Here is a 15,000-nt window from a genome sequence, read left to right as displayed (position 1 = left end):
TGCCTGCTTGCTAACCTGCCTGTCTGACTGCTTGCTTGCCTGCCTGTCTGTCTGTCTACCTGCCTGCCTGCATATTTACCCACTCTTCCTAACTACCAATGCATATGTAGAAAAAAATATGAAAAAGGCTGAATAACTATATCTCCCTCAGACATACATGCTACGGCCAAATACGCTTCTAGTATTGTGAACTTATTGAGTCTCTTTCATACCTTATTTCTTCATTTGTCGCACTAACCTTTACTTTATCTGTGGCTCTATATACATAAAGCTAAGGGACAGTTTTAACGTTAACAAAAGGAATTATAGCCTCAGATATTGGTCCGATCACAAGTTTTGAATTGACCGATTAATAAAACCACTTGATCGCCAAACTTAATAAAGACCAAAGACTTCAACAATCCTAATCTAAATTGTAACTTGATTGTAGTTGTCTAGGTGTACATAGTAACTAGTGAAGAAACAAAAGAAAAACAAGAAAAAAACAAATGTAACTGCACAAGCACCTTGGTTGAAATATGTTTGAATTTTACTTACGCGATTTTCTTTCATTAAAATCGTGACGTCTTTAGCGCTTAGCATATATTTGGAAGGCAATCAGTGATAATTCCCCCGTATCATTTTTAATTAGCATATCTACTCGTAAGTAAAAAAAGAGAGAGAGAGAGAGAGAGAGAGAGAGAAAAGAGAGAGAGAGAGAGAGAGAGAGAGAGAGAGAGAGAGAGAGAGAGAGAGAAGAGAATATATATATACCTGTATATATATATATATATAATATATATATATATATATATATATATATATATATATATATATATATATATATATATATATGTTTGTGTGGTGTGTGTGTGTGTATATATATGAATATATATATATATATATATATATATATATATATATATATATATATATATATATTATATATATATATATATATATATATTATATATATATAGCTATAATATCTATATTAGCAATATTACACACGATACAGTCAAAGAAGGAATTACAGTTACTCAGAAGAGTGGTAATGTTTCTTATTAATTCGACTGTTTTTTCACTGATAATAAAAGTGACAATAATCATAACTATAGGGATGGTATTACTTATAATAATAATGATCATAATTATTGTCAGTCTTATTACTACCATTTTCATCATTATTATCATGATTATGAAAATTATGATAAAACAATAATGATGATAGCAATGATAGCAATACTAATAATCATGATAATAATATCAACATTAATAATAATGACAACAACAACAATGTTAATGATAATGATCATAATATTGATGATGATAATTACAATGATGATAATAATAAGGATAACAATAATGATGGCAATAATAAGGATGATAACGATGATGGTAATGAATGATAATAACAATAATGATAACAATAAAGATAACAATAATTTGTAAATAATAATAATGACGATAACATTAATGATAGCAATAATAATGATAATAATAAGAAGAATGAAAGTTATGATATTAACAACAATAATGCAGCAATAATGATCAAACAATAATAAGATCATAATGACAATGATGATCATAATGATAATGATAATAATAATATTAATATCAATAATGATACTCTTGATAATAATGATAATGGTAATAAAATGATAGTGATAATGATAGTAAGGATAATAGTGATAACAATATTAATGATAATGACAATAATAATAAAATGATAATGATAATAATAATAAGAATAATAATGGTATTAACGATAATGATAACAATAGTGATAACAATAATAATAATAATAATAATAATAATAATAATAATAACAATAATAATGACAATAATAATGACAATAATAACAAATTATGAAGATGATAATAATAATGATGATAATAATAATAACAATAATAATAATAATGATAATAAGAATAAGAATAAGGAAAACAATGATAACCATAATGATAATAATTAATCTAAATATATACATATACATATATGTATGTATGTATGGATAGAGGGATGTACATATGTATGCGAGTGAGTGTGTGTGTGTGTGTGTGTGTGTGTGTGTGTGTGTGTGTGTGTGAGTGTGTGTGTGTGTATGTGTGTGTATGCGTTTGTACAATGCAGTCATACTATGCAGGTGTGGGGACAACTTACTATTATATAAATAGAAATTTCTGCGCACGCTATTACACCAAGACCCATCCAACCACACTTGTGAACTTAATACACCCACGTCCACACACACACACACACATGCATACACCTCACGCGCTCCATAAGGACACAAGAGAGAGAGAGGGGCGGGGGGAGTGAGAGAGAGAGAGAGAGAGAGAGAGAGAGAGAGAGAGAGAGAGAGAGAGAGAGAGAGAGAGAGAGAGAGAGAGAGAGAGAGAGAGAGAGAGAGAGAGAGAGAGGGATGGGGGGAAAGTGAGTGAGAGAGAGAGAGAGACAGACAGACAGACAGAGAGAGAGAGAGAGAGATTTGATTTGATATGTTTATTCGAGAGAGAGAGAGAGAGAGAGAGAGAGAGAGAGAGAGAGAGAGAGAGAGAGAGAGAGAGAGAGAGAGAGAGAGAGAGAAAGAGAGAGAAAGAAAGATACAGTCACACACAGACGCGCTGCCGCTGTGTATACGTCAGGTTGCAATAGCGACTACAAACCAAGGACATCCCCGATCAATTATCAACTTAGAGGACCTTTTTTTGGAGGGGCGTCCGTTTACGTAATGCGGTGTCCCGGCGAGCGTCCTTCGTGGGTGTTCTCTACCCTTGCGAATTCACCCTTCAACCTGTTCCTGTTCCGCCAGCCTCTCCTGCAACCTGCAATGCTTGGTCTTCCTCGCCTCATTCACGCCTCATTAGGGGAATCTATCGGCGCCTTCCATGAGGCAAAAAAAGAGAGAGAGAGAGAGAGAAGAAAAAAAAAAAGATGTGGAGACGAGGCGAGGTCGTAGGGGCGTAGGAGGGGGAGGGGGATGGGGAGAGGGTGGGGGTGGGGGAGGGGGAGAGGTAGGGGGAGGCGGGGGTGGAGGGCGAGGTGAGGGGGAAGGGGATAGGGTTGATTGGGGTTAGGGAGAGGGTCCTCTTCACCTCTCATCCGATAACCCCCACCCCCGCCCTCACCCCCGCCCCCACCCCCTACATTCCTCAATCTGACTCGGGATACCCCTCCCCCTCTACCTCCCCCACAACCCCACCATAACCCCCCACAACCCCACCACAGACTTGTCATCTTCCCCTCCTTCTTCCTCCAGCATTTAATCTATTCTTCCTCAACCATTTACCTTAACTCTCCTCTTCCCCCCCCCCTTCCTCCTCCTCCTCCTCCTCTCCTATCTTAACCACCCATCCGAACCTCTTTCACCTCCCTCCCCACCCCCCCTACCTCCTCCAACACCTATCCTACACTCTCACCCTCCCTCCCCCCCTCCCCTCTCTCCCAACACCTATCTAAGACTCTCCCCCTCCCTTCCCTCTTTCCCCTCTTCCTCCTCTCAGCACCTATCCTTACCTCCTCCCACCCCCACCCCTCCCCCACCCCCGTTAGAGTGCGTTGTTCCGACCCTGTCACAGTCGGCAGCGTGCGGCCGAGCAGATCCTGGCGAGCAGTTTTACGCTTACAACCCAACACACACTTTTTGCTCATCTATTTCGGTCCCAATCGATTATGATTAAGTATATTTATACAAAAGTTGAGACACTGCGACGTCCCAGCATGTCCCTTGTCCGCTAATGCGACCTCGTCGACTCAGCATATCTATCGTGATTGATAGGGAGGTGGGAAGAGGGGAAAGGGGGGACAGCTTAAATAATTCTAGATCCTTAAAACAAAAATAATCCTATTAATAAAGATAACACCAATCATCGTGTGACGGTGGGTGGCAACGGACTGCACGAGATGCCAGATGTTCGTCACTCGAGAGTTTATCAGCCTCTTCAAGAGTGTATTGCAGCTTTCATGTTATGGCCTCTGTGGGTGCGTGAGAGTGGCATTCTCCGACGGAAGAGCAGGAGCGTGCTAAAATATGCCCCGTCGAAGCGAACTACGTGTGTTTCCTCGAGTGAAAGAGTAGAGGAAGTGAAAATAATTGTAAAAGAGGCGCATATGTTGGTGAGTGTCGGCGCACCCCGCTCTTTGAGATGCCATTTGTTCCTTGCCGCGAAACGCTCACCTCAAACGCTATCAATTTTCTCTTCTTCTCGGCAGTTTACTGTCTGTAGCCTTTCATGTAACGAATCAATAATCCTCTCGGAATTATGTTAATTGAGATATCGCCGGAATAAAAAAAATAGTAATAATAATTACACCACTTAGGGTAATAGATTGGCGAATGGAGGGGCCGAGTAGCGATCGTCATAGGGACTGGCGGGAGGAGGTCCAGCCAGCCAGCCAGCCAGCCAGCCAGCCAGCCAGCTAACCTACCAACCAACCCAGCCAGCCAGCCAGCCAGCCAGCCGTACGTCGCTCGCTGCCGCCAGTTACCTCTGTTGACCGACTGGGAGGAGACGTGTCGTCGGTGTGGCTCTGCGCTCACCCTACCTCAGTGATCCACGAGCCTAACGTGCTGTCGTGGTGTTCCCTCGAGTGCCTGTATCAGGATATTGCCCTACAGGTGTCTCACGATGGCTGTGCTCTCGCTCTGAGTGTAGACAATACTGACAGGAGAATTGATATATAGTGGGATAGATGAAATACTGGCTGAAAAGTGTGCAGAAGGTGAGCTCCATTGTGCAGTGAAGCAGAAGCTAGTTGCAGTGTTTTCCAAACAAAACGCAAGTGTTTACATGTGACACGGAGTGGATTATTGTAACTTGTCCGGCAGACGTTACCTGAAGGGATGTATCCAATAATCAACAGTGCTTAAGAAAGAAGAGATTATTGAAGTGATTAATTAGTTAATTGTTCTGAAGAGTAATTTCTAATTAATGAAATTAACATTGGTGAAATCACTGGATGTAGTGGATAATCAATGCACTCAAACCATCAACAGTTGATTGTGCTGCACTCAAGTGTGAAGTGTACGGGTGACTACAACCAAACAAGTGATTACTGTAAAACCTTGTGAATATTCGGTGTAAAGTGCGACCATCATATCCATGGAATGACATATGGATTACCCTCCGTTATAAGCAACCGTGCAGAAATATTGTTACCTTTAGTCCACATGACAAGGCGAGTGTTTGTGGTGTTCTGACAACACAGGTTCTGGTTGTACTATCAACCACCCCAACCAACAATTGATAAGAGGGCGCCTGGCGAGGGTGACCTCAGCTGACCCCTCGGGACTGGTGACGGCAAGTTTCCCCTCAGATGGAGGAGACCGCCCGGAGGCACTGACCACACCAGGATCCAAGCGCTGTAGGACTTCAGCTATTTACTCGTGCCTGGAAGGATATATTTACATTGATTCGCTGATCAACACCAAAGTGCTTGCTGGTTTTGTGCTTCAAGTGATATGGATAGTGGAGGATTAGGCAGACGGTGACGCATCGTGAGTGAGCAGTGCTCGTGTCACCCAAAGCACGTGTTGGCCAAGCAACACTGCACGGACGGAACCCCCCACCCCCCCTTCGTACCAGACGGGAGCCGGGCTTGAGGTTGATCTCGTAAGGAGTGTATGACCTTGTGGCCTCGCGTGACCTCACCCTCCTGATGGTGAAGCACGCAGGCCGCGTAAAGTGCCTGGCCCGTGCTGGCCATGGACATGTTTAGCCTTCAGCTGGAGAGGTCAGTACACGCACCGTGTGATGTTCTAGTGTAGTGAGTGAGTGGTGCCTGCACAGTGATGCTTTCCTGTGTATGGCGCACTGTAAGCTTATTCTAGAAATGCTCCACATAATAACGTTTAAGAATGTAGAATATGTGCATGTGCAGGCTGAAAAGAGTCACGTGACAGATGTTGCTGCATTTACCGCCGTGTTCCGTGTCTGCTCCGGATGTATGAGCGTGTTTGAGATCAAAACCACGAGTGTAACCAACCTTCTGGAAAGGATGCCAGGGAAAGGCGGTTTCGCCAAGGGAACAGCTTCTCAGATCGAGTAAACCCGTCACACCGTCACGTTCTCATAGTCTCACGAAGGGGAGTAGCTGGTAACAAGATTTACACGAACTTTCGTAGGTGCAATGATTGGTGACGGGCGCGTGGGAAAAAGGCCTCGGTGGCTCCAGATACACAGAAAGAGAGAGAGAGAGAGAGAGAGAGAGAGAGAGAGAGAGAGAGAGAGAGAGAGAGAGAGAGAGAGAGAGAGAGAGAGAGAGAGAGAGAGAGAGAATAGCTCCAGCGAAGATTGATTCTGCTTGATTCGCGCTAATTGGTAAAGAGAAAACAACGCAGTATCGCCATGGCTGCTGTGACCCTCTAAACACGATGTTCCTTTGTTTTGTTTTGCCTTTTTTCCCTTTAGAGGTGTAATCATACCAAAGAAAAACAAAGCTCTCAGTTTGTTCGGGTATATGGACCAAGGTGTCTCATGCCATCGTCAATAACTAATTGCACAGGAAAGGCGCAATATTTACCAAAACACACGTGATCTTGCGTGAAGAGGTTCTAAGTACAGTTATGCATACACTCCGTGAGATTTCAAATGCATCCAGCTTTCTCGCCGCGCACCTTTAAGACAGGACGAGAGAAGAAAAGAAAACTAACAATACCGTGATGGCGGACTAAAAATGATAACGTACCGGAGTCATCTCTCTCTCTCTCTCTCTCTCTCTCTCTCTCTCTCTCTCTCTCTCTCTCTCTCTCTCTCTCTCTCTCTCTCTCTCTCTCTCTCTCTCTCTCTCAAATGTCTTCCCTTAGCAGTGGGCGCAAAACCCTTTGTTGCCGAGAATTAGGTTTGTTAATTCACCCTAAATGGCGTAGCCGTTGTGACTAACTTCGAACATGAGGTCGACCACGCTGTCCTCGTGCCACCAGTTGTCCCAAAGCTGATCCACCCCTCCCTCCTTTCCTCCCTCCCTCCCTACCCTCCCTTCTTGCCTCCCTCCCTCCCTCCGGCAGTGAAAGAATCGGGGAATACAATCAATAGAAGGGGGAAGGGAAGGGGGTGGAGGGAGGAGGGTTATACACGAATTTAACGGTGATTATTTACTGTCGCTGAGCTCTATTTCAGCCCGACGACGAGGCGATGTTCGAACTCTGCTTTACCTGATTTCTTCTTCTTGACGCGTCTCTAAAACACACTCTAAGTTACGAAGCACATCCGATAAACACATCCAAAAGAAAGAGCAAATACCCACCAAAGAGAGATGAAAGAGAGAGAGAAGGAGAGAGAGATAGATAAAGAGAGAAAGAGAAAGAAACAAAATCCTTTGTACCCATATTGATAGCTTCTGTAGCTTCATAAATAATATCACGCGTTGGCAGCGGCTAAGCACCAGTGTTACCCAAACCAACGACAAATTTACCAAAATGATCGAAAACGCGGGACGATACAAAAGAACAATCAGCGTTACGCTCGGAAACGCCCCGCTTATGTTGGCAATACAATGCGATCGTGAAAGCCAAGAGGGTAGGTACGTACGATATGTTTTCCGCAACTGGAACCGAGAAGCCATGACGGGCCCGGGACAAGTAATTGTTTAATTTATATCTCCTCTTAAATATACTTTGGTCTCGGGGTTTACTTTAGCGGTGGAGATGAGTTTTTTTTTTTTTTTTTTTTTTTTTTGCTTTTTGATTTTTTTTTTGTTTGTTTGTTTAGAAGGGGGGAGGGGTTGTTTTGAATTCGTCTTGTTAAAAGGCGGTGTGGTACGAGATTGAGTGTTTTATTATAGCATGAAAAATTCCTCTTCAAAATCAAACGGATTTTTTTTTTTTTTTTTTTTTTTTTTTTTTTTTTTTTTTTTGTGGTCGAGTTTGTGAGTTTGAGTTTGTGCTTTGTGTGCGGGCCCGCGGTAGGGGCATTTAAAAGCTATAGGACGGGTGAGGATGTATGGCGAGGGTGGGGGGTAGGGGTTAACCAGGGGGAGGGGAGGTTAGGGGAGGGAAGAGGAGGAGAGAAAGGAAAGAGAAGGAGGAGGAGGAAAAGGAGGAGTCTTGTTAGGGCCAAGCGAGAGGTCACAAAAATCTCTCGCTCACGTGCATTCCAACGCTTCGTACCCTTAGGCCTATTGTAGGAGGAGGATGTTTCACTCACAATGTAGACCGGTGGGAGTGTTTGTACACACACACACACACACACACACACACACACACACACACACACACACACACACACACACACACACACACACACACACACACACACACACATTCACCAATAGAGAACACATTTATTAAATCATCCTTATTTTACTTTTTTTTTTTTTTTTTTCATTTTATTTCTTCCCTCGTCCCATTCCCCGACAGACAGACAGACGAACCTTAAGTCGCCCTTGTCAATTATCCCGAAGTCCTTGAAATACGACACCTGCAAATTAATTGTGGCAAATCCCCTCCCCCCCTCCCCATCCTCCTTCCCTCCCTCCCCCTCCCCCCACGAACTTTTCCCACGGCGAAATAAAACCGATCGTATGTCTTCAGAAACCGTTTCGAGCATTTGAGTTGGAACGAGGCATGAGAAAGGGGGAGAAAGGGAGGGAGAGCGAGAGAGAGAGGGAAGGGGAGGAGGGAGGGAGAGCGAGAGAGAGAGAGAGGAGGAGGAGGAGGAGGGAGGGAGAGCGAGAGAGAGAGAGGGAAGGGAGAGAGAGAGAGAGCGAGAGAGAGAGGGAAGGGGAGGAGGGAGAGAGAGCGAGAGAGAGAGAGGGGAGGGAGGGAGGGAAGGAGGGGGAGGATGGAGGAGCGAGTGAGGGCAGTCATGAATTACGGTCAAGTAACTGTTATCAGGGATATCTGATAGTGACCTCCCCCTCTCTCTCTCTCTCCCTCTCTCGCTCCCTCTCTCTCTCTCTTTGTCTCTCTTATCCCTCTCTTTTCTTTCTCCCTCCCCCCTCTCTCCTCTTCCTCTTTTCCTTCTCTCTCTCTCTCTTCTCCTTCCCTTTTTTTCTCTCTCTCCTCCCCTCCTTTTTCTCCCCTCCCTTCTCCCCCTCCTTCCCTCCCTCCCTTCTCCCCCTCCCTTCTCCCCCTCCCTTCCTCCACCACGTTGCCTGTCCCGAGGTCCCGAGAGCGGAGCGAAGGAGGTGCTTAGCGTGCGTGCTCTCCAACGCCATAAATTATTCCATTATCATGATTTCTAGCTAGATTTGATCGATAGCCGGGCGATGGTAAACGAGTTGATATAGGGGCCGTTCTTTTTTTTCTTTTTTCTTTTTTTTCTTTCTTCCTCGGTTCGAGTCTCAAAGAGTTTACCGGTATTTATCCCACGATTAAGGAAGTGATCGTGTTAGGGGAGATATAGAGAAGAAGAAGAAGAAGAAGAAGGAGAAGGAGAAGGAGAAGGAGGAGAAGGAGAAGAAGGAGGAGGAGAAAAGGAAGAAGAAGAAGAAGAAAAACGTGTCTCATCCCCCGAACCCTTTCCCAATCCATAGCACAGGTCAATAAACCTAATTTACATATTACCTTCCACTTGCCTATTTACCTTCCAAGCTCTCTTCCACGACCTCGACGGCGTTGCTTCGTGGCATCCGTCACCTCGGTTGAGCAGCGGGTGTATATCACAACCCACTGACAGCCGGAATGACAGCGCGACCCCCACCAAACCTACACAATTTTAGGAGCGGCGGCGATCTCCAAGGGGAGCTGAGCTGGGAAAGCCGTCGCTGGCAACTCAGGGCGGGAGCGAAGGCAGGTTAGAGGTGCAGATCAGTAGTGTAACCGACCACCGTCTTGTGGCAGACGCGTTGGTAGGAAAATCGTGGGAAGTGACCTAGCTCTCTTTCTTAAGGGGGAAAGGGGGAAGGGGGGAGGTGAGGGAGGGAGGGAAGGGGTTAGGTGTGTAGGGTTAGAGGCAATAGGAGGGAGGGAGAGGGGGAGCGGGGAGATAGGGAAGCGAATGGTACGAAGGAGTGGAGGTTTCTTGGCTCGGAAGGGGGCGCACTAAAGAGGTCAGAATGGTAAAGGAACGAGGGGGTTAGGTGGCGGAGGAATGCATTGTGTTTGCCGGGGAGGGTAGGGGAGGGGAGAGGGAGCGGTATGGTACATGGAGACTGACTGTTAGGAGGGAGACTGCATAATATATATATAAAAAAACAACACTTTATGCAGGGAGGGAAAACAATGCTAAGCCTCATTTAACCCTACTACCTGTGAACTTAAGGTTACCTAGGTTATGATACTCGCAGGGGTTAGATTAGCCTTGCCACGTCGTAAGGGAATTTTGCGTAGAACAGCACTGGGGGTCGCCAGTCTGTGGGAAGCCTTTTGTGGAGTGGCCAGTCATACGGCGAGAGCAGAATAAGGAGGGTCGAGGCCATAGCATCTCCTTTTTGTTTTGCCTCCTGTATTCCTTGACGTCTCTCTCTCTCTCTCTCTCTTTTACTTTCTCTCTCCCATTCTCGCTCTCTCGTCTCGGGTATTGTAGAGAGATAGATATCTGTGCTTGTATGAAAGTGTTCCTGTGTGCATATGTCTCTCTCGTCTCGGGTATTGTAGAGAGGGAGATGTGTGTGTGTGTTTGTATGTCTGTATGAGTTCCTTGGCACGTGAGACAGACCAGACAGCCTGATCCGTGGACATGGCGGCGTTCCGGGAGAGGTGAACGGTCAGGGTGGCGGTCAAGCACTGGATCCTCCTCTCTCGCTTCGGAGCAGTAAGGTCAGGCTGAACTGCTAGTCTATAGTGTTTCCTTTTGGGTAAACATAGCGCCAGGTCGAAGGTCAGGTCACGCCCTCGCCCCCCTCCTCCCCCTCCCCCTTCCCCTCCCGTGTCATCGTAAACCATCCTACTTTTAAGCATGGAAGTAGAGTGGGTATCGTTGCTCGTACTCCTTATAACTGTCGCCGTTCAGAACCACTGATTCCTGAATTGAGAGCTAAGCAACACTAAGACACCCGCAAACGCACACAAATACACACATTCTTAGACGAGTCACCCCTTCACCTCCCCGCGTCACCTTCACACACACACACACCTCCTCCCACTCCTCCTCCTCCTCCTCGTAACTCTCCCCCTCTCCGTCCTTTCCATCCTACTCCTCCCCCCTCCCCCACCCTCTCTCCTCCTTCCACGCTCACACCACCCACTCTCCACCCGAGTTCCCTTCTCCCACCGCCCTCTCTCCTTCCCACCGCGTCTCCCTCCTCCCCCCTACACCCCTTCGCTCCCTGACTGACCCTCCCTTCTCCCTCCTTCCCCCGTATCCCTCACCCTGTCTCCACACACCCCGTGACTCGCATCCTCCCCCGTCTCCCCTTCCTACTCCCCCTTCGTCCTCTCCTTCCCCCCGTACCCCTGGCTCTTCCTTCCCCTCCCCCCCCGTCTCTCTATCTCGCCTTCCCCTCCTTCCGTCTCCTCCTTCTCCCTCCCTCCGACTCCCTGTCACCCCACCTCCCTCCCTCCGTCCCATCGTCACCCTGTCTCCTTCTCCCTCCCTCCCTCCGACTCCGCGTCACCCCACCTCCCCCCTCCGTCCCTTCGTCACCCTGTCTCCTTCCCTCCCTCCGTACCCCTGGCTCCTCCTCCTCCTCTCCTCCTCCCCCCGCTTCCTCGCCCTCCTCCCCCAAGCCCCGCCGCCATACAGCCAAGGAGACAGTCCCGCGCAGGAATTCGAAAGTTTCGCTGTGCTCGATTCATGTCACGGTCCCCATTCCCGGAGGGTCACGACGCTCGCTGGGGTCAGGTGGCGGGAGGGGGGGGGAAGGGAAGGAGGGGGTTAGGGGAGGGGAGATGGGGATTGTAGGGGGTGAGGAGGGAGGAGAGATCGAAAGGAAAAGAAGAAAGGGAAGAAGAAGGGATGGGAAGGAAGCAAAGAAGGGGAGAAGAGGGGAATAAGGCAAGAAGGGGAAGAGAAGAAATGGATGGATATAAGGGGAAATAAGAGGAGAAAGAGGATGGGAAGGAGGAAAGAATAGGTAAAGAGGGCGGGGGGGGGGAGGAAGAAAGAAGAGGGGAAAGGGGAGAGGGGAGAGGGTCACCCGTGCCAGATGTAAAGAGAAGTCTCATAGGGTGAGGTGAGAGAGGAGGGGGATGGAGGATAGGGGGAGGACAGTGCTACAGGAATACGTCAGGTTGTGATAGAGGGGAGGGAGGAGGGGGGCTGGGAGGGTAAGGAGGGGGGGAGGGTGAACACAGAAGGCTAAATTAGTAACTTTAGCTGCACAAAGTGGAGGATGAATTGGGTCACTCAATAACGATCGACCCACAGTTGAATTGGTCTCTCGGCGTGAGAAGCTTAAGGGCAAATGGCCATGGGTTGGATGATTGGATGAGCTCAGCCACGGTCGCTCCTCCGAGTCGAATGGATGACTTCGTCTTCTTTTTTGTTCTTCGTCTTCATCGTCTTCTTATTCTTCGTCTTCTTCTTTTTCTTATTATTGTTCGTCTTATTAGTATTATTGGTCTTCGTCTCTCTCTCTCTCTCTCTCTCTCGTTCTCGTTATCTCTCTCTCTCTCTCTCTCTCTCTCTCTCTCTCTCTCTCTCTCTCTCTCTCTCTCTCTCTCTCTCTCTCTCTCTCTCTCTCTCTCTCTCTCTCTCTCTCTCTCTCTCTCTCTCTCTCTCTCTCTCTCTCTCTCTCTCTCTCTCTCTCTCTCTCTCACGTGTTCGAAATCACCGAGGCGACCGTCCAGCCTTGAGTAACGCGTGATGTGGCGCGGTAGAGTATGTTAGTATGCCAGAGAGAGGGAGAGAAAATAAGGAGGGAACTTTGAATTCGAACAGTTACTGTAAGTGCAGAGAGAGAGGGAGAGAGAGAGAGAGAGAGAGAGAGAGAGAGAGAGAGAGAGAAAGAGAGAGAGAGAGAATAGACAGAGAGAAAGAACAAGAGAAAGAGAGACAGAGAGAAAGAACAAGAGAAAGAGATACAGAGAGAAAGAAAGATAGAGACAGAGACAGAAAAAGAGCAAGAGAAAGAGAGACAGAGAGAGAACAAGAGAAAGAGAGAGAGAGAGAGATCAAGCTCTCAGAATACGTTTCGGATGACGGCCAGAGCGAGAGAGGGAGGGAGGGAGGGAGGGAGGGAGGGAGGCATTGGAGAGTGCGGACGAAGCCCAAAAGAAGCCAGTTTCACTCCATGCAGGCCAAGGGCGTGATTGCTTCTTTTTCGTCTTCCTCCTCTCCCACTTATCGTTTTCGCTTTTGCGGGACTCTCTCGGATTTCTCGCTCGTTCTCTGGTTCTCTGGTTTGTGGGGAATTTTTTATCGTCTGTGGGTCTTGTTTGTTTGTTTGGGTTGTTTTCAGTTTCTAGTGTGTGTTTTTGTTTTTTGTTTGGTTTGTTTTTGTTTTAGTTCTGTTTTTTATATATAGTTTCTCTTTTATTTCTTCTCTCTCTCTCTGTCTATCTATTTATCTATATCTCTCTCTTTCTCACCCCCCCCCCCTTCTTTCATGCCAATAACTTTTTTCTTCTTTTTTTCTTTTTCTTTTCTTTTTTTTTTACAAGCTAACTCTGTAACTTGTTGCTAACCGTTAGAGAGAGCGAGCAAGTAACAACAGAAGAGTTATATTGGTATCGAGTGTGTAACGAAATTATATAATCTTTTCATAAAGTAATTTATCTTTGTCTTTTAGCAAGAGGACAGGTCTGGCAAAGTATGGTATAATGTGTTTTGATTCGATTTTGTTTTTGTTTGCTATGTTGTTGTTGTTGTAGTAATAATAGTAGCTGTTCTTGTGGATGTAGCAGTGATAGTAGTAGTAGTAGTAGGTGTGGTTTTGGTCGTAGTAGTAGTAGTAGTAGTAGTGATGAATTTGTAGTAGTTGTAGCAGTAGCTGAAGTATTAATAATATAGCTAATAACGGCGGTACCTGTTGTTGTTGTCATTGTTGTGATTTTGTGATCGAAACCTAATAGTAGTAGTAGCAGTAGTAGTAGTAGTAGTAGTAGTAGTAGTAGAAGTAGTATGTGTTATGTGCTTATAGTAGTAATAGTCGTAATAACACTAGCAGCCATTTGAATAAAAATAGAGGCTATTATGGGTCGTTTCCATAAATTTCAAATGGTATACCTACATTTGAGAGTATAATATAATGAGTACCCAATATAATACTAGAGTCTACATACCCTAGTCCTATTCACGACAATAATTGACTCATCACTTATGAATGATGATGAAAGATTCCCACACAGTAGTGTATGGATTCATCTTCAGTAACTCTAGGTATTCGTGTAGTTCTAGAAAAATGATGTGTGATTCTTTAAAAGTGATGTGTGATTCTATAGAAGTAATGTATGATTCTAGAAAAGTGATGTGTGTTTCTATAGTGTGATATGTGATTCTAGAAAAGTGATGTGTGATTCTAAAGAAGTGATTTGTCCTCATTCCTACCTTAGAAAATATTGTTCGAAAGCCAGTAGGAAAGTGATGTGACCGTAGCTGTAATGGCGGAAGTAGTAGTAGTTGTAGTAGTAGTTGTTGTTGTAGTTGTTTTGTTGTAGTAGTAGTAGTAGTAGTAGCAGCACCTGTTCCTATTGCTCTTGGTGTCGCCGAAGGAAGACAGAACCTCATGGAGAGGAAGAAAATCACACGTCTTGCCTCAAGGCAATCATTAACATGTTAATCGCATTTCCGACATGCTTCAAATGTTGCCAAAACAACTCCACTAGCGGCAGAGGTTTGTGTTTATCCTGGCAACACTGACAGCAGCAAGGAAGGTGTTTGCGCCGCTAACAATTACACACACACACTGTCAATAGCCTGTGCGTTTGTCCCAAGAACAGTCGCATGAAATTTTCTATCGTTTTTTTTATAATTATTATTAAATGCTTGTTACACCCCGTATTAATTAAATGTCGTGAGAGTTGGTCACACCACCACTTAAGAGAGGAACCCTCTGACCTTTGACCTGACCCCACCACAGCTATTAGCTTCCCTTTAGTGACATTTCTCAATTATGCGGTTGTTTGGCTCGGGTTGTTCAGACGAGTCCTAATATATTCGTGTTTGTTTGGAGTACTTTGTTGTTGTTGTTTTTTTG

The 15,000-nt window shown here is 45.6% G+C and overlaps 1 protein-coding gene across 4 annotated transcripts in view; it reads left to right on the top strand.

Moving 5' to 3' along the window:
- Positions 1-4,463: 4,463 nt before the first annotated feature.
- Positions 4,464-15,000, top strand: part of tna (Zinc finger MIZ domain-containing protein tonalli) — a 75,788-nt gene continuing 65,251 nt past the window's right edge. For 3 of the 4 annotated variants that reach the window (XM_043030915.2, XM_043030914.2, XM_043030913.2), the window contains exon 1: positions 4,464-5,715. In XM_043030915.2, the coding sequence (XP_042886849.1) occupies positions 5,687-5,715 (29 nt within the window). In that variant the 5' untranslated portion in view covers positions 4,464-5,686. The remainder of the gene's footprint in view (positions 5,716-15,000) is intronic. The other variant, XM_086537197.1, reaches the window with a different exon arrangement.

The sequence above is a fragment of the Penaeus japonicus genome, unplaced genomic scaffold (assembly GCF_977035675.1).
Source record: "Penaeus japonicus unplaced genomic scaffold, GWHDUDI00000001_assembly GWHDUDI00000005, whole genome shotgun sequence".
In the NCBI taxonomy this organism is placed as follows: domain Eukaryota; kingdom Metazoa; phylum Arthropoda; class Malacostraca; order Decapoda; family Penaeidae; genus Penaeus; species Penaeus japonicus.
Note: the sequence above shows the minus strand (reverse complement) of the source record. Positions and strands in the feature narration are given on the sequence as shown.